This window comes from Carcharhinus amblyrhynchos, chromosome 25 (assembly GCF_965287045.1).
Source record: "Carcharhinus amblyrhynchos chromosome 25, sCarAmb.v2.hapA, whole genome shotgun sequence".
Taxonomy (NCBI): domain Eukaryota; kingdom Metazoa; phylum Chordata; class Chondrichthyes; order Carcharhiniformes; family Carcharhinidae; genus Carcharhinus; species Carcharhinus amblyrhynchos.
The window spans coordinates 13,735,230-13,760,674 of NC_137348.1; the positions used below are offsets into that span (position 1 = coordinate 13,735,230).

Sequence of the window (25,445 nt, forward strand, 5' to 3'; positions counted from 1 at the left end):
GATGAGTCTCTCTGCCACCAACACAATGCTGGAAATGCAATGACAGGTGGTGGAACATCAGGAGGAGATGCGGCAGTTATTCAGCAGTCTGGATTGATCTTCTGTCTGAGGTCATGGCTCTGACTTGCAAGGGCCATAAGGTTACCATGCTGACTACCATGGAGACCTTGATCCAGCAGCTTTTGCCAGATTTGCACTCAGTTCTGAATTCCATGGCCACACACACACACACACACACACACACACACACACACACACATATATTTGTGGGCACCATCAGTATCCAGGCAATAGAATGCCCTTCTCCTTGAGGAATCAGGGCGGGGCCTTTGGGCACCCACAAGGAGGATGGATATCATCAGGACATGTTGGGGCCTCCATTCAGGACATTTCTATGTTGATCAGCCACTCAGAATTCCCTCTGCTGTGACTCCATCCACTTCAACTATTCAGGCCAAGGAGAGTCCATCCGGCCCTGAGCAGGAGACCTTTATCAGGTCAGGCTCCTCCAGGCTTTGGGCCACCAGAGGACAGCCGCCAAGATCATCCCAGATATCAGGAAATAGCAGTCACCAGGCTGTCTCCACCTGTGCTGTAGATTATTAGAGCTGCATGCAAGCATTGTGGTAGGATTAGGATGATCAGGAAATATTGAAAGCACTTTTGATCATGGTTGTTCAACCAAAATCAGCATGAATTTATGAAAGCGAAATCGCATGCGACAATCTATTAAAGTTTTCCGAGAATGTAGCTAGTAGAATAGATGAAGATAAACTAGTGAAGGTGGGTGTGTTTGGATTTTCAGAAATCTTTTGATAAACTCCCACATAAAAGGTTAGTGTGCAAAAGTAAAGCGGATGGGACTGAGGATAATATACTGGCATGGATTGAGAATTGGTTAGCAGACAAGAAATGGAATAAATGTTTTTTTTTCAAAATGGCAGGCAGTGACTAGTGAGATTCCACAGGTATCAGTGCTTGGGCCCCAGCTATTCATAATATGCATTGATAATTTGGATAATGGAACCAAAAGTAATATTTTCAAGTTTGCTGATGGTGGGAATGTGAGTGGTCAGGAGGCTGTTAAGAGGCTTCAAGATGATTTAGACAAGTTGAGCAAGTGGATAAATACTTAGCAGATACATTATGAATACAAAGTTATCCACTTTGGATGGAGAAACAGAATGGCAGAATATTATTTAAGTGATGATAGATTGAAAAATGTTGATATACAAAGGAACCTGGCTCTCTTAGTTCACCAGTCATTGAAAGCAAGCATCCAAGTTCAGCAAGCAGTTAGGAAAGCAAATGGTATGTTAGGCAAGAGGCAAATGGCAAGGGGACCTGAGCACAGGAGCAAGGATATCTTAATACAGCTGCACATGGCCTTGGTGAGACCACAACTGGAGTATTGTATGCAGTTTATTTATATTGCCACTGAGAGAGTGCTGTAAAGGTTCACCAAACCGATTCTTGGGATGGCATGGATGCAGGAATGTTGTTTCTGCTGACTAGAACAAAAGGTCTAGAACAAGAAGTCACAGTCTCAGGATATGGGGTAGGCATTTTGGACTGAAATGAGGAAAAATTTCTTCCCTCAGAGGCTGGTGAACCTGTGGAATTCTCTACCACAGAAAGCAGTAGAAGCCAAATGACTCAAAGTATTTAAGAGGGAAATAGATCGATTTATAGACTCTAAGGCAGCGATCATACCTTCTTGCCCCACCAGCCATCGGGCGGGGTGAGCTGGTAAGATTGCAAGAGAGTTTGAGAAATCGGGTTAATGCTCAATTTCTCGCCCCTTGCAATCTTACTGGCACCGGATATCCAGCGTGTTTGAGGCTGAATATTTAACTTAAATGAATTTAAGGTGGCTAAGATGTCATCCCTGAGACCTAACATCTCAATCCCACAGCTTCAGTATCTGAGAAGTCACAAATGATGATGAACATTGTATTGTCAACTGTCATCGGTGAATGTCCATACCTCTGGCCTTATGATGGAATGAAGGTCATTGATGAAACAGCTGAACAGGGTTGGGCCTACAACACTATCCTGAGGAACTCCTGCAGTGATGTCCTGGAGCTGAAATGATTGACCGCCAATCATTAAAACCATCTTCCTTTGCGCCATATATGATTCCAACCAGTGGAGAGCTTTTCACTGATTCCCAGTGGCTCTTGCTTTGCTAGGGCTGCTCGATCAAATGTTGCCTTGATGTCAAGGGCAGCCACTCTCACCTTGCCTCTGGCATTCAACTCTTTTGACCTGGCCTTGTTCAGTGCTCTAATCTCAGATGTGACATGCTAATTAACAATATTTTGCTCATGATTAATGACTGGGTGCCCTTCGGCTCATTGTGCATGCTAATTCTGAAAAGCACATGGAAGTCTTTCACTGATGGAGTGCCATATATGCAGCACCTGCACCTCCTTAATAGTTGCCTACATTCCTGTGTGCGAATGCTGAAATACAGCAACTGTGATGGTAAGCCAATGACTTACTTTCCCTGATATAGCATACCAAAAGACATGGGTTCCAATGATTCCCTTCTCATAGACGTCATCCTACTTTCTCTCAGCTCTGAGTGTAGTGGTGTCCTTCAGGACAATGGACGCACCCAGTGGAAGAAGACCAACCATACACCCCCAGCAATGAGACATTCTACTGACACTGCAATGAGACAGCACAGCACTTTGGCAGATAGGCTATGAATATTGCACTCACCTGGAAGTCGAGAGCAAAGTGAGGCACATCACTCTTTTTCAATGTGATTCAGACCAGCCTGATTTCCTGCTGGCCTGATACAAGATTGGAAGGCACCATAACATTCTGGCAAGAAGCACGTTAAATGAGCATTCATGAGATGGTAATGAATGCAAATGGCATTCACGTCACCAGTTAGTGGGATATGCGATTCACCATTATCTTGCCATTAGGAAACCTGCAAACTGTTTTCACACTGGCACAAATACGATATTTTGGCTCCCGCTAGATTCTCCACTCCCACAAAATTTGCTGTCAACAGGGTGGTAAAATTCCACTCACACACTCTCACCCTTTCACACTCTAATGCCCTTCTTTATTTAGTACTAATTTTTAAAAACTATCAATTTATTGTTTTGACATTCTTTTGCTCAGCAAGTAGTTTCTTTTCATACATCAGCTTTTAAAAAACAATAATGAGCGGAATTTCCCCAAAAAATGGCCAAGTGTCAGGGTCTGACTGAAAACTGGCATGTTTCTCTCCAGAATCACAGCCAAGACCAGATTTTCTGGCATTTAGTGCACAGAAAATCTGGGGGCATGGTTAGCCTCATCATTCTTGCGAAACTTGATAGAGCTGGCACGGCCGTCTCCACAGAGATCGGGGTACCATCTTTAAATGGTACCCTAATCTGTGTTTAAAATAAATTCCCCCAATTCCCCATGGACAAAAATGACCAACTCCCACAAGCATTAAGGCGCTCTCTAACCACATGTATCAGGAGCACTCTATCCCATCAGGGCCCTTCCCCACCGTCCTTGCTGTCATAGGGGCTCTCCCCTCATCACATATAAGGAGAACCCTCCCCCAACCTCCTTTCCTTTCCCCTTCCCCTCCCCCACTGGGAGAAGGTTAACCTGCCCTGCCCTGCCAGAACCCCTTAGGCAGTGCCCTCTTCATGTGTCTCCTGGCACTGTCTCCCCGGGTGCATTTGCCTACTAGGAATATTATAAAGAATATAGAATACCACAAATAATTTAAAATTAGGAATTGTTAATAAAGCATATATTGGAGAATTTGATCTCATTAAGTTGGGTTGGATTTCAAACCAGTCTAAAAAGATTTATAACTCACAGTTTCACTCAATGGCTTCATTTGTTACCAAAAAGGAACTTTCAAACTACAGAGGATACCTTACTAGCTTTTCCTGCAAAGGGCTGTTTATAGAATATTACTTACCCTGTGAAAAGACATCAATACAGGGCTGATCAGCATTAACAATATGGTATTTTTTACTGTAACTATTCAGTATCCCATGACTGACTCTGCGGTATTCCAATAATTGTTTCGCGGTTTTTTCCTCTGTTATTCCTTTAGGCTTTATTAGGCGGCTCTGTATTTTACTGGACGTTGGCCAGTTGAAAGTTGTATGGTATATTTCTAAAGTGCACAAGCAAAGGTAAACTTTAAAGAATGCACTGGTAAAACACAATATGAAATACCAACTACTCCATTTAAAGGAACAGTAATCTAACTTTGTTCATAAAAGCAAAACAAAGACTACAACAAAACCCACTTCATTGATTACATATCCATCTGTGCTAATCTGAATGCCTCAGTAACCATACTTATTCAGTAATCGTCAACAATGAGAATTTTTCAGCTAAAACTTGATTAATTGAGTTGCTCATAATAGGCTGGATAGTAATTACGCAAGATTATTTGAAATGAATAATAGGAAAAGTGCTATAAAATACTTAAAAGATCATCATTATCTATTACCTAAGGAAAACAGTGATCTGGAATTTTATACTTATGGTCCAAATTTCAACAATAATTTTTGAACAATATTTTAATTTAATTTCAATGGAGACAATGACAAATACTTTTTAATATGTTAATATGAGATAAATTGCACCTTTTTGAAAAACAAAAAAAAGTTAAAGTTTGTTTATTAGTTACAAGTCGGCTTACATTAACAATGCAATGAAGTTACTGTAAAAATCCCCTAGTTGCCACACTCCAGCACCTGTTCGGGTATACTGAGGAAGGATTTAGTACGGCCAATGCACCTAACCAGCACGTCTTTGGACTTTGGGAGGAAACCGGAGCACCCGAAGGAAACCCAAGCATGACACAGGGAGAACATGCAAACTCCACACAGACAGTGACCCAAGCCAGAAATCGAACCTGAGTCCCTGGCACTGTGAGGCAGCAGCACTATCCACTGCACCACCCAATATTAATGAAACTGTGGAATGCAACGAATTATTAGACATTGTATAACATGCTCATTTAAAAAAATAAAAGATGAGCCCACACCTATCTGTAATACTGCAGGACAGCATGTGGATAAGAATAGGGGAGAGGAAGGTTTGAATCTCAAGGCAGTCTCAAGGTAAAATTGCAGAAGTGGAATAGCAATCATGGTTTTCTATGTTAGGACAGATAGGATTGCAACTGAATGCAACTGAGCTGTGACTCGTTGCTTGGCAATGAAGAAGAGACAACGAATGGAGTTGGAGGAGTAATCTCCATTGAACTGAAGAGGGGAATAGATGGATAAAGCATCACAATCATGTCACAATGGATATATTTAGTGACTTGACTAGCGCTATATGCTGAACAGAAACTTGGCTGAAGGAATTCAAAGGGAAAGGTCACTATGAGCTGTGAAGAAAGAGTGCTTCATATTTTAGATGATGTTAATAGTGATTCCCATAATGACAACTAAATTACAGGGATGGAAAATAAGTAAATAGCTAATGAACTGATGGTCACACACCTGTTTTGGTATGCGTACGAAAGGAATCAGAGAGATCCAATTGTAAAATAATTGGTATAATGTAATAAACTAAAGTAAAATGCAGACTTCCTGAGTGAATATGAAAACTAAAAGCAAAATACTGTGGATGCTAGAATCTGTAACAAAAACAGAAAATGCTGGAAAATCTTAGCAGGCTGACAGTATCTGTGGAGAGTGAATAGAGCCAACGTTTTGAATGGGGATAACCTTTCGTCAGAGCTGTTGAAGGGTCTGACGAATGGTCATCCTGACTCAAAATGTTGGCCCTATTCTCTCTCCACAGACATTGACAGACCTGCTGAGATTTTCCAGCATTTTCTGTTCTTGAATTTGTAAGCTTATTATCAATTATTTCTCTTTCTCTTTTCTCTCTTTAGCAACCAAATTACTTCCTGCAAGTATCAGCCTTCATTCTGCGGCTTTTGAGTCAGCAGATGTAGGTTCAATCCCCAATCTGAAGTACATGATCTGAGAGAGGTGCCATCTTTTGGTTGAAATGTTGAATCAAGATTATGGCATGAAGTATCTTGTACCTAATATTTATTCCTCAACCAACGTGATAAAATTATATGATCATCTGTCATTTTGCTGTTTGTGAGATCTGGTCCTGTGAAAATGGCTGCCCAGATTGCAACAGCAGCTTCATTTCATTGGCTATGAACTTGCTCTGGGATGTCTGGAGGGTATGGAGGACACCATATAAATGCAAGTCCTTTCTTTTATCTTTCTGCTGTCAAACCTCACAGTTCAATATACATGTCTCTACCTTCCCAGGTCACAAAGAAACGAGACTATTGAACCATTAAGGATATCAAATAGGCTAGCTTTTTCCCCTATAACAAGAAGACAGTTTTAAGATTTCTCAAAACATTTCTACAATAGATGCCTCTATTAATCACAGTACAGCAGAAGCAAAATGAACCAACTTGCTTCTTCTTGTAAAAAAACTATAGTTTCAATCATTAAAATTTTGCAGCAAAAAATACATAGAATGTAAGAGGAAAGGCACAAGAGAAATGAAACTGGCTACAAGCTAGTAGTATAAAGTATACCTTTGATAAAGAGTTAATTTATAAATGGTATACCTTACCTCCCGTAGTCATGTCAATCCTTTTCCCAAGATTTCGCTCAATTAGCACTGTATCAGGGGCATCAAGTATGACTACAGTTGGAAAAAATGCAGTTAATGTAAAATTGTATTTTACAATGGAATCATTAATTGAGCAATACTGAATTTTGTCTACTGTTACACCACCTCCAAAGTGAACTAAGCCCTAAAATATTATATAATTCAATATGGCACCTCCCCAGGACTAGCAATTTCAGTTATCAAGGCATTTTACATATACTAGTTAATCATAAGAAGTTACTTTGCATTAACAAATTATAATAACTCATTTTTAAACACTGGAGGAATTTTAATCTAAGCCACCCAGCTGCATCCGGGTGATTGAGAGTTAACATCAGCTGAATGTTTCATCAACGTCTGCCTGGATTATATCATCTTTCATTTAAGATGGCAGAAAATGCACACGGCTTCTTTAAATATTAGTATCGGGACCAGTTTTGGGAGGGAGGCAGAAGCGGGGCATTTAGCCCTTTATTTTCACTTGCAAAGGATCTAAAGTCTGCCCCAGGTGAGTCTTAGTTGAAGCCTATACGAGATCTTTTACCTAGAAAGTCTGTGAAGCAACAGAGGTGTGCAATGTGCACACATGCTGTTTGCCAAATTGGACATTTAGGTGCCTATTTAACATAAAATGGGCATGGCACCATTACATTTCTAGGCTTTAGTGCCAAGGAGGTCCAATGGATCTTCTGAATATTTTTATATTAGACTTGAATCACAAATAATTTGTTGTGGCATGACGACATAAAATTTCTAGACACAATTTTGTGCCTCTGTTTGCTGTGGAATAAATGGCAAAAGATCATGGGAGGCCAATAACAGGATTTGTGTCGGCAAGATTTCCTGGAGCACTTGTCCCGTTCACAGCCAGTGAGATAATGGGGTTCCCACCATGAATGATTGTGAATTGCACTTGCATGTATTTAAAAAACATTAGTGGGCCCTCTGTTGTAAATTACCCTCAACCTGTGTGTGAGAGAAGGATCAGGTAGCAAATGAAATAGTTTCAATTCTTCTTGTAAAGAATTACATTATGGTTAGTTTCAGCAGAGAGGTCACCAGTATTATCAGAAGAAGTTCAATAAAAGCCTTATGCTGAACTACTTCTTCAATCTGCACACAGCTATTAGTAACATTTTCAAAGCTCTTAACTAAATATTTTCTCAGCTGGCAGTGTTATAAAATATGTTCTGCTTTATGAATTGTATGGTACCTGCAGGTTAGTTATCAATATCCTTTATACTTCTGTGTATTTGCATGCTATTAGTTGTTGACAGGGCTGAAATCCTACTCAGCAGGAATTTTGAAGTCTCAACGCTCTGAGCTAAGGGCCTTGCTGGACACTGGTTTTGACATGGGGGCGATTTTACTATTTTTTTGTCTAAGTGCTGAATTTGAAACTGAGAGAGTTTCAGATCCATCTTTTAGGTGTGTTTTCAGGTGCCCCCATAAGTACTCTGCCTGCAAAATTCTGAGCGAGCTGTTGCTCGCTGCAGAAGCCTGAGGGAGGAGATTAACATGCCCAAAAGCCTGCAGAGGAAGGTAGTGCGCATGTGTAGGTCTCTGATGCTGCACATGCACATTAGCAACAGCAGTGGTTTGACAGAAAAGAGAGAGCTGTCGAACCCCTGTTAGTGCAGGCAGCCTGAAGCAGCTCCCCTCCAACCCCATAATCATGGAGGCCCTTGGCCGTAGATACAGCCCCTGCTGATCCCCCCGCTGCTCAGACTGATCACGGACCCCTCCCTCCCCCACCGATCACTATAGAGTAGCAGCAGGCTCCCTCTCCCTCCCTCCTCCCACCAATCACAGGCTGAGTGGCAGCAGGCCCCGTCCCCCCATTAGCCCCACTCCATGATCGCACTAATCGCCTTACGCCCCACTTTATTACCACGTCGCGCCCAAAAATGGTTGCAACGTAATGATAAAATCACCCACCATGTGTTTTGGCATCACATGTTTCCAAGGAATATTTTGGTGGGCTGCAAGGTGCTATGCCATCCTTTTCTTATAGTCCCTAGAACCCTACAACTTTTGAGAAAAAGCTGTTGTATAAAGCCTTAAAACATTATAGTGCTTGACATCTTACATTAGGGATAATGAATGCAGTAAAAGATAAAGTTGCCATATTCCCAGATGACCACAGGCTGCTCTTCCCTTTGAGGGGGAGAAACTGACTTGTGATGATTTAACCTGAGGATCATCACACCCCAGGTGAGGGAAAAGGTTGAGAAGGCAGGCCTTCCCAAATAACTTCAGCCAGTGTGCGAATTGAACTTGCGCTGTTGGCGTCACTTTGCATCACTAACCAGCTGTCCAGCCAACTGAGCTAATCGACCGCCTCAAAAATAGCAAGGGCATTAATATAATTTTCCATTTGCCCATACAGGAATGGAACCCATGACCTCGGCTTTATTAGCATCACACTCTAACCATCTGAGCTAAGTGTGGTAGTGAAAATATAAATATATTACACAACATTTGAAATTATATTTTCATTGCTATATCAGAATGCTTTTATGATAGAAAACTGTTGCAAAGTAAATGCATAATTTAATAAAATTATAGCCTCACCCAGCAGGAGAACACATCAGGGATTTTGGAATATTTTCCAGGGGAATGGGATTTTGTAAAATTATCCCTTGCCAAGTCTTGTCTAATATTTGTGGAAGTTCCATTCTACAGAAACTCCCTCTTTTTTTTAAATTCATGGGTGAAAAAAATCGATACCACAAGTTGCAATCATCTATTATTCTGTTTATTAGGTCTGGGACAAAGCTTTGTGTTCCTTTGAAAGCTTTCATTCAATAACAGAGGCTTCAGAAATATTTCTTAAATCCCTAGGAATTCTCAAACTCTGATGATTGCTTGAAATAGTTACCTGAAATGAAAAATTCAGTGCATTTAACTAGTTAGGGATTTGCAAGACCACCATCCACTTGCAACTATAGGAAAAGCAGATTATTTTTCTTTTTCCTCTTGGCGTCCATGGTATAACTTTCCTGATGCTCCAATTTTTATTTCTTCTAACAAATATTCCCAATAATTAAACTTTACCAGCTAATATTCAGATATTGGTCTTAGGCAATTAATGGAACATCAACTTCACAAATTCTTAATATAAATTCTTTTGACAAGGAAGGCAGAAATTACTTGCACATTTTACCAAATTAGGGGAATTTGCATCATCACTATCTAAAAAAGACCAAAGTGAATAAAGATATTTTGCTCAAGTTGAGAAGAAATATTCTTCTTATTGTTTTACATGCCAGATTACTTTTTGTACCCATTGAAATGGGACAGATTTTATAATTGTTATTGAATGTACATGATCCAGTATGAGACCTGTTCAAATTGGTGCCTTAAACTGTAAACTGATTAAGGTCACACTTCAGACTTTTGTACACAGTAGTGTATGCCACTGTATTTTCCAGTTGCTTCTGTTGTGTACTTTCTCAATCGGGTAAGTATAAATACATTGAAAACAAAGATACAGTGTATTTTCAGGGTTTTTAAAAAATATTTGGCCTTACTGGTATGCATGTAGGAAATCAATTTGACCCAAGCTTATGATGTAATATTTATAACCATAGTCTTCCATCACATGGTTAGACTTACTGGAGATCATTAATTTTTTCACATATTTCATGTAGTAAATGATTTCTATATAAGCAACTGGGAGATCATCCATTTTGGATTCAAAAAGGATAGAACTTAATAATTTCTTAATGGTGAAAAGCCAGCAATAGGGAAAGTGGAAGTCCAAAGAGAATCTGATGATCAATTAACATAAAAATCATAGAAGGAAGCCATTCAGCCCATCAAGCCTGCACTGACAACAATCCCATAAGAACATAAGAACATAAGAAATAGGAGCAGGAGTAGGCCATCTAGCCCCTCGAGCCTGCCCCGCCATTCAATAAGATCATAGCTGATCTGTCGTGGCTCAGTTCCACATTCCCACCCTCTCCCCATAACCCTTAATCCCCTTGCCTATCAAAAACCTATCAACCCGCGTCTTAAAAATATTTAGCGAGGCAGCCTCCACCACTTCAACGGGCAGAGAATTCCAGAGATTCACCACCCTTTGAGTGAAGAAGTTCCTCCTCAACTCCGTTCTAAACCGCCCCCCCTTTATCTTGAGGCTGTGCCCTCTAGTCCTACTGTCCTTTCTGAGTAGGAAGAGCCTCTCCACCTCTATCCTATCCATCCCATTCATCATCTTATATGTCTCAATGAGATCTCCCCTCATTCTTCTAAACTCTAACGAGTACAAGCCTAGTTTATCCAGCCTCTCCTCATAGCTCAACCCCCTCAACTCCGGTAGCAACCTAGTAAACCTCCTCTGCACTCCCTCCAAGGCCAAAATATCCTTGTGTAAGTGTGGCGACCAAAACTGCACACAGTACTCCAGCTGCGGCCTCACCAGTGCCCTATACAGCTGCAGCAAGACCTCCCTACTTTTATATTCAATTCCCCTCGCTATGAAGGCCAGCATCCCATTTGCCTTCCTGACCACCTGCTGCACCTGTAGGCTGGGTTTTTGCGACTCATGCACAAGGACCCTGAGGTCCCTCTGCACCGCCGCCTGCTGCAGTTTTTCGCCATGTAAGTAATAGTCCTTCCTACCATTATTCCTACCAAAGTGGACAACCTCACATTTGCCAACATTAAATTCCATTTGCCAGTTCCTGGCCCATTCGCCCAGCCTATCTAGATCCTTCTGCAGACTCTCCACACCCTCCGCACAATTTGCCGTCATCAACAAATTTCGACACCATACACTCGGTTCCCTCCTCCAGATCATCTATATAAATGGTAAATAGCTGAGGCCCCAGCACCGACCCCTGGGGCACTCCACTAGTCACCAACCGCCAATCCGAATAGCACCCATTGACCCCCACTCTCTGCCTCAAGTACTATCCCACTCAAGTACTATTCCCATAACCCCAAATTTTTACCCTGCTAATCCCTTTGACATTACCCTGGCGGCACAGCTGCCTCACAGCACCAGGGACCAGGTTCAAATCCCCCTTGGGTCACTGTCTGGGCAGAGTCTGCACGTTCTCCCTGTGGCTGTGTGGGTTTCCTCTGGGTATTCCGGTTTCCTACCACAGTCCAAAAGACATGCTAGTTAGGTGCACAGGCAATACTAAATTCTCCCTCAGGGTACCCGAACATGCGCCGGCATGTGGCAACTAGGGGATTTTCACAGTAACTTCATTGTAGTGTTAATGTAAGTGACTTGTGACCAAATAAACTTTATTTTACTAAGGGGCAATTTACCAATCCACTTAAATTACACATCTTGTCATGAATAGGTACAAAAAATAATCAAAAAGGCGATTTGAATGTTGGCCTTTATATCCAGAGGACTAGAATATAAGGTGTTAGAAGTTATGCTAACTCATATAAAACACTGGTTAGACCACATCTGGTTACAGCAGCTGTGGGTACCTCACCTTGAGAGAATATATTTGCTGTGGAGGGAGTTAACAGAGTGATACCTAGCCTCCATAAACTAAAGTACAAGGAGAGAGTGCACAATGCATTGCATTCCTGGAATTTAGAAGGCTAAAGGATAATCTGGTCAAAGTTTTCAAAATATTGAGGGGAGCAGCTAAGATAGAGAGAAACTATTTCTGCTGGTTGGGGAGCCTGGAACTATGGGCTATGAAGTAAAAACGTTGGGTTAGGAATAAAGTTAGGAAACAATTTTACATTCAACAGATGTTAGAAGACTCCAAACCTCTTCCTAAACAGCAACTGATAATTTTAAATCTGAGATTGATATATTCTTGTAAACCAAAGGTATTAAGAAATAAAGGGCAAAGGCTGGAATATGAAGTTAGCTCAAGGATTAGTCATGATCTCCTTGAATGATAGAAATTCCTTGAATGGGATATGAGGGAAAACATTTTTACACAGCAAGTTGCAATGACCTGGCACTCACTGCCTTTGAGGATGGTGGAAGCTGAGACAATAATTTCAAAAGGAAATTGGATGGACCCTGGAAGGAAATAAACTTGCAGGGTACAGGGATCAAGCAATGGAAATGAGACTAATTGGATTGCTCCACAGAGAGCTGGCATAGATTCCGTGGGCTGATTGACCTTCTTCTGTGCCATAAATGACAATGGCTCTATAACAAACTCATAAGACTATATTCCTGTTTATTTTCTATAGATTTTCAGCTTTTCTTGTTTTTATTCCAATATCTCCATGTTGGAATTATTTTAGATGTTGACACACTCAGAGACAGCGGGCAGAATTTTCTCATTTTTCCCTAAGTGTCAGGAAAAGCAGAGTACAGCCTGCCGAGTACACTGCCAGCTTTTCCCAACATATTTTTAAGCATTGAGACAAAAAAAAATCAAGGAGGCAAGTCCCATAACTCTGAAGGAGCCTGTCCTACCAGCAACCTCAGCTTTTCACAGACTGAGGCACCAAATATACAAGATACACCCATCACTCAGCCCCCATCATCACACAAATCCTCTCCCCCCCACCACAGACAGGGATGACATCTCAACCCCCACCATGGATATGCAGCCCCTAGAACTTTTCTCTCAGACCTCTCCAGCAGTGCCTCCACACTATCCCTGACACTGCTCCTGTGACTGTCTCCTGCTATGTGGGTTGTTTGCCAGTTCCTCATTTTTAAAAACCTGTTATAAACTGTACCAACATAATATCATGTTGATGAGGGGGGAACCTTTCCACATGGGGATGCCCACTAATTATATTTAAACATATTATAATGGGGTTCCTGTCAGTGTATGGCAGGAACCCCATTATGTCACTGGGGTGTGGTGGGGACAACGGCGCAGGGAAATCCCAATGACGTAAGCTGTTTTGGGCCTCCTGCTCAATTTGCTGCCATCTTTGTAATTCCTGCATTCCAAAAGCAGGGTATGGAAAATTCCCTCCAGTGTCAAACAAATTCATCCAAAGGCTGGAATTTTCCACACCCGATCGGGACAGGCATGTTTGGTAGCAAGACCGGAAGATCTTGCAAGTAGACTCTAGATGCATTTCCCAGCAACATAAATCTAGAAGCAATTGTCCCCTCATCCATCCATGGTGGATCGTGGTTCCAATCAAAGAACACCAGGAACTTAATTCAAATACATTTGCATCTCATTAGAGTGGTCATGTGCCAGGATCACTGCATCTCCGCATCAAATTTAAATCCTACGTTGGTGCGATTTTAGAATGGCCATTTATAACTGCCTTTAGAAGTTGTGCAGCCACTGACCTGACTTCAAGGGTAACACATAGGTGAGTGCACACAACATAGTGTAGTGTTCGTGAGGATCCCAATGCAAGAAATCTATTCAAGGGGACATGGGCACCATTTTTTCCAAAGCACACAAGTTACAAGTTTGTCAGCTTCAACAGAGATATGGTGAGCCATGGAGTAAGAGCATTGGGATTTGCAGAGATTTCCAGATTACCACAGGTGCTGGGTGCCAATAACTGCATTCAGATGGCTCTTAAATCTCCTTGGCAACAAGCAGTCTATTACATGAACTCTCTCAATGTTCAGCTGGTCTGCAACTGTAACAAACAGACTTGCATTTGGAAGCATCCACAATGGTACATCCTCAGCAGGTTTCAGGTCCCTAACATCTTCCAGGGACAACAGAGGCTGCAGTATTGGCTCCTCGGGGAAACAGGCTACCCACAAAGAATGTGGCTGGTTATACCTATGCAGTGTCTCAGATCCCTGCTGAAAGAAGGTACAAGAAGGGTCATACCATAACCCAGAGTTTGGTGGAGTACACCATAGGGATCTGAAAATGAGGTGCCAGTGGCTTGACAGATTGGGCACAGCATTCTAATACACTTCACAGACGGTGTCACATATCATCGTGGCTTGATGCATGCTACACTACCTGCCGATGCAAAGAGACAGGAGGACGTAGATGATGAGAAGATGGAGCTGTATGTCTCTTCTGATGAGTGGGAAGTCAAAGGGATGAGGGTGATGGCGTCCTGGAAGGCGAGGATGCAGGCAACGAAGCCATTGCACTGGCCAGGCAAGGCAGCCACATTTGTGAAGTCCTTAATTCCAGGAGAATGATGATAAGATGCAGTGAGGGCACTGCTGAAATCTTCACACTGCATCTGGGAATGCCTGACATCTGTGAAGAAGGTCATGTCATGGAGACGCTGCTGAAATGTAAATGGCACTTGGACTTTAACAGCACTTGATCTTTTGGCAAGCTTCATCACCAGTTCCTTTCAGCACCACATCTTTATCTGTCAGGAATGCTGACAGGATGGGAGGGCAGCCCTGTCTCTAAGCTGCTGAGAGCACACAGAGAACATCACAGAACCCTGTGACTCTTGGATATGAGATTCTTGCAATAAGCAAAAGCTACTTTGAAGTGTAGGTATCACTAATCTGGAGAACTTGAACCCAGGCAATTACTGAGCTTAGAAGGTTACACACTGCATAGGGGACAGGCCGTGGAGCTTGGAACGTATCTTCATTTTGTGCAGGAACCAAAGTTCCACATCTGATTGACGTGAACAATGCTCATCATAACAAAGAACTAGAGGCAAGGAGATATTCTTAGGAGTGTACTACAATGTATTATGTCTCAATTATTACAATATTACAATGCATTATGTACAAGCGATTAATACCCATGCTCACATTGTGCAACTGGATCTTCTTGACTTTTCTAACCTTGCTGTTTCATCTTGGTGCATTATATACTTCCACAAAAAAAGATGAAGGTGAAGGGGCACACCTTGTTGTTAGTGATGACCTTGATGGGCATGTTCTTGAGTGCCAAGACCTGGAGGGTGCCAGACTGCTTTCAGAATCCTGCTGTACAGCAGTGCCACCCTCCTGCAGAGCTGGAGCTGCTGGAGTCAAAGCAAGAGGAGATTTGGTTGGACTGGACACTCACAAGTCACCTGGGTGTGTGACCTCCCAGGATGAGCAGCTGCTGATCCTCCTCCCTATGGGTACCCAAAGACCCCTGCCTGACTCCTTAGAAGAGTCAGTTGGAGTGAGCTTGAGATGCCCAATACCCCACTTCGCGTTGACACTGATGGATGCCACTGTGCCTCAGTGATTGACTTTTGCTCCTGCAGCAGTGCAGAATCAATGTGCCAGCTGCTGCCCTATCAGTGTTGACCTTGGTGAGTTGGTAAGCCTGTCAGCTTGACTGGAAGGTAGACGAATTCCTCCTTTGTACCTTTAAATCTGAAGAGTGCAACAGAAATCCCTTCCTGTTATTCCTGAGTTTGTCTCCGCAGATCCAGCAACTGAGTTATAATTGAGGCTTAGCTGGAATTTTACCATCCCACCCACAATGGGAATCGGAGTGAGCGAGGGACGGATCATGGAAAGATCCATTGACTTCAGAAGGACTTTATGGTTTTGCGATGAGTGAGGCCATAAAATCCCACCCTTCTTACGTGACTCAGACTCAGCAGATTCATGGCCTCCAGCAACTCTTCAAGTAGCAGCACCCTGGGTATCTGGCCTCCAACTGCAACTTGCTCATCAAATTCTGACTCTGAGACTACTCTAGAATTAGGTCCTAACAAGGTGCCTCTCCGCATTAGTACAGGGTGTGGCTAAGCACTGTGATGTCTTCAGGATCGATCTCTGTCAATTCCTCTTCCATGGTGTCCTCAGGCTGAAGTTGAGGACCTGGCTCGTGAACCCCCTCAGCTGCTTCCCAGATGTGCCAGCAAGAGAAAGAGCAGATAAACAGTGTATGGCAGGGGCCTGTGAAACAGTAGGATCACTCACAGTATGGCTGTTTGATGAGATGTTGCAGTGCTGGATCCCCATTTGGTTGAGTCCCATCAACCACACCGTCAGCACATGAATGGCCCACATTGCCCAGCCAGCTGAACTGCTCTATTTTCAATATCTGTCAGGACCTTGGAGTTGGCCATTTCTCCACTGCCTGGAGAAATGAGCTAGCAGTGAATGAGATGCTGGTGGATATATGATGGATTTGTGAGTGAGTCAATTGTGTGAGTTCAGTGTGATGAGAAGAGCAACTTATCCTGGCGGAAGAGGGGAAATCATTCATCCTCTTTCAGCATTAGATGTCTGTCCTCTTTTGGAGTGCACTGGAGCTGACCACCACTTCAACCATTCCCATGCTGGTTTGGTGGCCTTGCTTGCTGGTCTTAGCCCAGAGTGGGGATAGAGAAAATTGCAGTGGGCCTCCATTGCATCTCTGCACGAGGAAGGTGTCACTAAGTTTAAGGGCAGCATGTTTCCTAGTTTTACCAGCCATCAGTTCCTACCAGCTTCCTATCTTTCGAAGGGGGCTATATCTGTACAGGCCAGTCTTTAAATATGATGCCCAGATTACTGAACCCCTAAGATCACAGCAGAGAGGACCAAAATGAGGCCATCCTATCAATGATCCAACATAAAACCCACACCTTTTGTTTTTTAAACAATGCTCTACATGACACAGGGTAAATTCTGCCATTATTGTCAGCGGGTCAAATGCCAATTTCCCTGCCTGATATGAGACTTAACAATTTCAGGGAAAATTCCACCCAATGTTTAAGTGAGCATGTAACTAAAACATAAAGGTTTCTACAGCAAGAGTTTCAAAGGCTCAAATAAACCAATTGTCCATCAGACTGGGTGATGCTGTGGGTGTTAACACTGGCCTGGTTTTAAATCCAGCTCCAGACAGATGGGATGAAAGTCTCTGACAGCTGTTAAGGGTCCTACATGAAATCAGTTTGGGTACTGTCAAGCCAATTCCCAACAGTCACTAGTTCCACAAATTTGGCTTCAAATTCAGTACAACTGGCAGTAAATGGTCGATCATAATAAGACAAGCCATAAGGATAGTTAAGGTGGGAGATGGCACTGTTTCACTGATTTAATAAGGAATTCTTTGAAGCTAACATCCAAAGCAGTGTATTAAAATCTCTCATTTGCACGAGGTCTGAGCTTGACACTCTTGTTGAATACAAAGAAAACAAACATTCAATTCTCCAGCACCTTAAGGGATACCCAACTGCACCCCCACCCCAAAAAAAGGCTTTTTTGCTAACGGTCAAAAACGGACATTGATTTGAATTAATTCTCAATTTCTACCACTGACTAGCTTTTTAAAATATATTCGTTCATGGGTTGTGATGGCAAAGCCAACATTAATTGCCCATCCCTAACTGCCCTTGAGAAGGTGGACTGCCTTTTTGGACTGTTACAGTGCATATGGTGCAGATACACCCACAGTGCTTTAAGGGAGGGAGTTGCAGGATTGTGGTCCAGTGACAGTGAAGGAACCTTTCCCATCTCAGCACCCAAAGAATCATCCTCCCGATTACAGCAGCCCCACAGTCATTTAAAGATCCAAGGAGAGTTAATTAGCTGGGTCTTAATTTGAATGGAAGTCCCGCTACAGAGAACTGATAGCCAATCTGATTGTTTGGCAGATCTGTAGATACTGCAGCACCAGTGACAGCATTGGTCAGGACTGGGACTGCAAACAGTCCCCAGATTTTAATTCCAGGAGTATAGAATGCAAAACCAGGAAAGGTGGCACGGTAGCACAGTGGTTAGCACTGCTGCTTCCCAGCTCCAGGGACCTGGGTTCGATTCCAGGCTTGGGTCACTGTCAGTGTGGAGTTTGCACATTCTTCTTGTGTCTGCGTGGGTTTCCTCCGGGTGCTTCGGTTTCCTCCCACAGTCCAAAGATGTGCGTGTTAGGTTGATTGGCTTTGCTAAAATTGCCCCTTAGTGTCCTGAAATGCGTAGGTTAGAGAGATTAGCAGGTAAATATGTAGGGATATGGGTTAAGGCCTGAGCGGGATTGTGGTTGGTGCAGACTCGATGGGCCAAATGGCCTCTTTCTGCACTGTTGGGTTTCTATGATACACTGAGATGTGTTTTAAGCCAGTAGTTGAGGGGAGACCTTAGAGGGTGGGAAAAGGGGCCTGGAATCATGATAAGGGGGGAGAGAGCACCCATGGGGGTGGAAGGCCATAGAGGGGCACCTGATACGAAAAGGGAACTCTTGAGGGAGACTCAAGGGTTTCAATTGGAGTGAGGTCCACCCTAGGCCTTGACTAAATCAGGAAAAATCACAGGCAGGTTGGGGGCAAGTGGGAGGGTAGCTGTACAATCACCCGGGGAGTTTTACAGGCACTCCTACCTGAAAATCACCAGCATGGGACCATAAATTCTATCCACAGTTCCAAATCAGGATGATGTACAGCTTGGGGGAATCTCATAAGACTTGGGTAGAATAACTGAACAATTGGAAATGCATATATTCATTGAACACATTACCTGTAGTAAAACCAAACATGATTTACCAGGAGGTACTGCAAATATGTACTTAATGTAGATTGAGGTAGTACCACCAATGGTTAATTTCCCACTGAGAAACAGAGAGAACAACAGAGAACAAAATCAGCCTGGGAAACAGGCCCTTCGGCCCAACGAGCCTGCGCCGCCATCTCAACACCACCAGTCCCCCTGCTCCACCCACGACCCCTGTCTAATGTTTTATGGCCATCCAGATTGAGGGAATCTGATATAGGGACAATTTATTCCTGCCAATCAGCCTAACAGCACATCTTTGGGGTGTGGGAGGAAACCGGAGCACCTGGAGAAAACCCACGCAAGCACAGGGAGAATGCGCAAACTCCCACAGACACTGGCCCAAATCCATGTGCCTGCACAGCAATCAGCGATAGTCACTGAGCTGTCGTCTTGCCCAGTATCTTGTCCAGTTTAGGCACACTAACGACATGAAGCACTAGGCCAATCTCGAACAACCAAGAGCAACCTAATACGACCCATCGCGTGTATGCCCCTCATTGGACACGAGGTGGACCGATTTAAAACCTGTGAATGAAAAGATAAAAAACATTATTATCATACCATATCCATTTACATTACCAGGGACGCCCCAATGCTAATGACCCTTATTTAAAACAATCTCCTGTATCCACCCATCTCCAACCCAGTCACGTGCCTGTCTAAGTTACTCTTAAATGACTCTAGCGTGTTTGCCTCCACCACCTTACTTGGCAGAGCATTCCATACCCCCACTACCCTCTGTGTGAAAAACCTCCCTCTAATATCTGTGTTGTACCTCTCCCCCCTCACCTTAAGTTCATGGCCCCTTGTCCTACGTGTCTCTATCATAGGAAATAGCTTACCTCTGTTTACTCTATCTATACCCTTCATAATCTTATACACCTCTATTAGATCCCCCCCTCAGTCGGCGTCTTTCAAGGGAAAAGAGCCCCAATTTCTTCAATCTTTCCTCATTCCCCAGTCCTTCCATACCAGGCAACATCCTGGTAAACCTCCTCTGCACTCTCTCCAGAGTCTCCATGTCCTTCCGGTAGTAAGGTGACCAGAACTGGACGCAGTACTCTAAATGCAGCCTAACCAACGTTCTGTACAACTGCAACATTAGACTGGTACAGTACCTGCAACAAGAGAACTTTCTAATCATGAATTGGGTATTTTTATATGAGTGAATGCATATAAATTTAGTGCGTTATTCTTTGGAAACTGCAAATCTTCTCGCCCAAAAGAAATTTACATATTTTCATGCTTAAAATTCAACTGTGTTTCTACCTCCACATTATGGACTCGAAATGAATAAGAGAATTCAATTCTCTTTCATCTACTTCTTTTGTAGCTATGTTCCTTAATGTTGATGTACACACAGACAAAATAATATCTTTCATTTATAAGTCAATAGTCTCTTTAGATGGACCAAAGTAACTGCTACTGTCTGTGGAAATGCATGTTTACAATTGTTACAAACAAATTACTGTGGATGCCAAAAGAGAAAATGCTGGAAAATCTCAGCAGGTCTGGCAGCATCTGTAATGAGAGAAAAGAGAAAAAAGAGCTGATGTTTTGAGTCCAGGAGTTCCTTTGTCAAAGTTAAGCAACACAATGTTTCCAATTGTATTGCTTAAGTTGAAAAACAGGTCAGCCATAAGGATTTTTTTGCCCAGGAAAAAATATTGTTTTCAAGTTTCCTTCTGGTGTGAAGAACCCCAAAGTCAAAGAAAGTATTTACCTTTAAATTGGAGGCTAGGTACTGGGTCTCAGTGGTCTCTGTGCATGTTTGAAGATATAAACATGCACGGCTGTTGACGCATGTTTACAACTTCAGGGATGGCCCTATGCATATGCGCAGCTTATTTTATTTCTTCAGATTGGAGACAGGCCAGCACATATGCAGAAGGAAAAAAAGTGAAACAGTGTGAAAAGGTAAAGTGACCTGGAAGAGGAGTGCCATTCCACAGAAGGTGCTCCAGTGAACAGGAGAATAAAAGAGAACAGGGAGAAGGACTCAAACAAAGAGGGTCCTAAACCAGGAAGTGGACAAGAGGTCCCAAAAGACAATCTAGTTAGGGGGCAAGGATAGAAATCTTTAACAGATTCTGTTATGTGTGAAGTTAAAAGTAAGGAACAGAGGAACAGACTCCAAATTAGAGAGCTTAGGTCATAGGGAGCAGACTTGGAACAAAGTGTACTTGGCAGAAGCCAGAAGATCAGGGGATGCAGCATTTAGTTGGTGACTTCATACTGCGGGCCTTTGCAGCAGTGGAGTTATGCATTGCACAGCTGAGGGCATGTAGGGAAAGTGAAGCTTGAATGCACATAGTGATCAATGGAAAAGAAACATCAGAAGGAGAGATTGAAACTCTGGAAGTAGATCCTTGTTGAAGATGTCAAAGCGAAAGCTTCAAATTCTAAGGCGTGCTCTTCGAGCATAAAGACAGTTTCAGTGAGGCTGACTGACACACAGTATGTCAAGCATCTGGAGGTTGATGAGAAATCCATAGAATATGCTGTGGTGGCATCCATCACTTGATTTTGTTACCAACCACCGTTTGTCCATTAGTTTAAGTATACCATATACTTACTCTGAATATTAGAGTATAAGATAAATATTTTAAATTCTGTTATTTTTACGAATTTGAAATATATCTGTAAAGGTATAGTGGGGTGAAGGAAGAGTGTAACTCGATTTATTTATTGGCATTTCTATTGAAATCTTTCTAACCTTTTTGTCTAGTATAAGACTGTATCCCAGTACATGTGACAATAAAATCAAATCAAATCAAATCCTCTGCCCTTCCCATGAGCCTCATCTCCCCTTTTCATGCTGAGGCTCCATATTTAACTGGTCTTGGATTCCCAGGACGCTGTGGACTACTTGCAGTCTCACTCCTATTCACCGCAGCTTCTGCCACTGCTGGGATTAGAGAGTTGCCAGCCAAGGTCGGACTTCATTCCAAGTTAGGAGTGGGAGTTCCATCAGTCAATTAACACATAGTGGAGCATTAAATGTTTTGGGGCAGCCAGTATCAGCAGGGATGCATTCCCTACTAACTCTTCGGATGGCAGGGAGGGAAAACCCATCACCATAAAAATCCTGGCCTTGGATTTTAACCATTCTTTCTAGGGTACAGTGTTGCTCTATTACTGAGATCAATTTCTAAATCCTTTTAGTTAATATTGTTAATCAAGATAACTTACCAACATGTTCTGGTGCAATTCCTATTTCCTGTAATGCAATAGCCTGTTCCCGTGTTTTGGGGTAATCCACTAAGACCCAACCCTGAGAAACAAACAACAGCAGTACATTTGGTTATAGATAGAGAGATGCAAGGAAAGTGTGCATTGTTAGATTTAGGACATAAGAAGATACTGATTCTAAATATACCATATAGCTTTGTTAAGAGCACAAGATTAGCTTCATTACTGAGGAGTTGCTCATTTTACCACTGTTTATAGTTAGCATCTGCATCAAATATTCCAGATTTATATGCTGGATTTGAACTCTGTGTGAGTGAATGAGTTTTGAGTGACTTAAGACCTGATCTTAATGGCAGTGTATCTTAATTTCAACTTCAGATTCTAGATAACCAAGTGCAATAGCCAGAAAAAAAAGCTCTGAAATCTTTCCCACCCCACAGATAGTCAAGCAAACCCCAGAGTATTTATACCACAGAAACACAGAAAAGTTTTGGTAGATTAAGAGGCCATTCAGTCCATTGTGCCTGTGCCAGCCAAAAAAGAAAACTAGCTGCTCAATTTAATCCCATTTTCCAGCACTTGATCAGTAGCCTTGCAGGTTACAGCACTTCAGATTCAGTCCAGGTACCTTTTAAATCAGGTAAGCATTTTAGCTTCAACCTCAAGTTAGGCAATAAATTCCCACCACTTTCTGGGTGAAATAGGTTTTCCTCATCTCCATCTAAACCTTCCACCATTCCCTTAAATCTATATCCCTTGGTAACAGACCCCTGGCTAGAGGAAATAGGTTTTCTGACCTAACCCTAACATTTTTTTTAAATAATGGTTAGTAGACCTCCAATCCTCCGGTGCCTTACCTGTATCTAGTGAAGACTGGATCCTCAAAGCATCCATTATTTCCTCCCTGATTTCCTTCAACAGCCTGGGATACAATCCATCTGTGCCCAGTGATTTATCCATCTTCAAAGATGCCAGTCCTTCTAGTACTTTCTCTCTCACTATGCTTATTGTATATATTATTTCACACTCCTCCTCTTTAACTAGAACGTCTGAGTCACTTCGCTCCTTCACGAATGCAGAGACAAAGTACTCATTAAGAATTTTGCCCACATCTTCTGAATCAACCCACAAGTTACCATGTATATCTCTGATAGGCCCTACCTTTCACTTTGTTGTTTTCTTGCTCTTAATGTATTGGTAAAACATTTTAGGATTTTTTTTCGATTTTACCTGCCAATATTTTTTCATATGCACTCTTTGCTTTTCTAATTTCCATTTTTACTTCATGCTATATTTTCTATACTCCTGTAGGTTACTACGGCATTAAGGCTTTAGTGACTTTCACAAGCTTTCCATTTCTGATTTGTCTTGACCTGTATGCTTCTGGAAAACAGGAGGCTCTAGATTTGGCGGTACCGCCCTTTTTCTTTGTGGGGACATGTCTACATTGTACTCGTAGGATTTCACCTTTGAATGCCTCCTAGTGCTTTCACACAGTTTGTCCCTCTAATAGTTGTATCCAGTCCATTTTTGCCAGCTCATCTCTCAGCTTCGTAAAATTTGTCTTCCCAAATGTAGAAACTGTTCTATAGAACTCTTGTTCTATTTTTTGTTCTTTTCCATAATGATGCTAAATCTAACTATACTGTAGTCACTAGGCAGGATTCTCTGGCCACGTGCGCCCCAAGACTGGAAATTCCCCAATGATTCCCATGATGGGTGAGAATGATCCCCACTTCTACTTCATCCATTTGACCAGCTTCATTTCCTAAGACTAAATCTACTATTGAATGCCCTCTCATTGAGCTTGTTATATGTTAGCTAATAATGCTCTCTTGAATGCAGTTCAAGAATTTTGTGACCTCTGTACCCATAACACTGTTCATATCCTGACTGTTATTAGGGTAGTTGAAGACCCCACCGATTACTGCCCTGTGTATTTCTTTTAACTCCCTTCCACTATTTAGAGATCTCTCCTAGCAATATGGCTGGCCTTTTTTTATTTGAGCTCAATCCGGATGGCCTCATTTGATGCTTCATTTAATATATCATCCCTCCTCGCAGCTGTAATTGATTCTTTAATCAATAATGCTATACCCTCACCTTTTTTATCCCCCTCCCTATCCTGCTTGAAAACTCTATATCCAGGAATGTTGAGCTGCCATTTTTGCCTCTCCTTTCCGTTATAGAGATGATATCATGCTGCCAACTGTCTATCTGTGCCTTCAGTTCATCAACTTTATTTACTATGCTCCATGTATTTACATATATGCATTTTCACACTTCCAAATTCCTGTGGTGTATACTTTTTAACCCATGCTGCTTCTGTTTATCAGGGTCACTCACTAATTCTCCATCTCCTGTTCCATTATCTGAATTTGTCCTCATCCCCTTGTCAATCTAGTTTAAACTACTCCTAAATGCACTGGCAAATCTCCGAGAAGGTATTCATTCCCGTCCTTGTACAGGTCCCACCTTCCCCAGAACTAATCCCAATGCCACAGAAATCTGACGCCCTCCCTCCTACACCAACTTTCCGGCCACTTGTTTAATCACTCAATTTTTCTGTTTATATACTCATCTGCATTGGGAATGGGAGTAATCCTGAGGTTACTGCTTTAGAGGTCCTGTTTTTCAATCTCCTTCCTAGCTCTCTAAAGTCTGCTTTCAGGACCTCATTCCCTTTCCTACCTAAGTCATTGGTACCAATGTGGATCATGACCTTCATCTGTTTACCCGCCCCCAGAAGACTGTCCTGTAGCTACTCTGAACTATCCTTGACCTGGCACTAGAGAGGCTACATACCATCCTGGAGTCAGGTCTATGGCCACCAAAAGGCCTGTCTGTTCCCCTAACAAATCCCCTACTACAAATGCTCTTCCTCTTTTCTTCCTCCCTGCCTGCACAGCAGAGCCACCTGTGGTGCCAAAAACTTGGCTCCGACTGCACTCCTCCTTCAAATTCTGTATCCAAAACAGAAAGTTTATTGCTGAGCCGGACCCCAAGGGACTCCCGCATCTCCTGCCTGGTTTCTTGGACTGCCTACGGTCATCTATTTCCTCTAGGCTTCCAGGTTCCTAAGTTGTAGTGTGATCACCTCTCTGAATGTGCTGTCCACGTAGCTGTCAGCCTTGCAGATGCACCACAGTGAGTCCAACTGCCGCTCGAGCTCTGAACCACAGAATTCGAGATTCTGCAGCTGGTAACATTTCCTGCACCTGTGGTTGTCTAGGACACCAGGAGCATCCACAGCTTCCTGCGTACTGCAAAATATGCA

At 42.5% G+C, this 25,445-nt stretch overlaps 1 protein-coding gene across 3 annotated transcripts in view; it reads right to left on the minus strand.

Annotated features, from left to right (window-relative positions):
• The window catches only part of ak8 (adenylate kinase 8), a 175,910-nt gene that overhangs the window by 87,389 nt on the left and 63,076 nt on the right, over positions 1 to 25,445 (minus strand). For all 3 annotated transcript variants that reach the window (XM_080212231.1, XM_080212230.1, XM_080212232.1), the window contains exons 6-8: positions 22,169 to 22,250; positions 6,604 to 6,675; positions 3,947 to 4,147 (exon numbers count right to left, since the gene is read on the minus strand). In XM_080212231.1, coding sequence (XP_080068357.1) covers positions 3,947 to 4,147; positions 6,604 to 6,675; positions 22,169 to 22,250 — 355 coding nt within the window. The remainder of the gene's footprint in view (positions 1 to 3,946; positions 4,148 to 6,603; positions 6,676 to 22,168; positions 22,251 to 25,445) is intronic.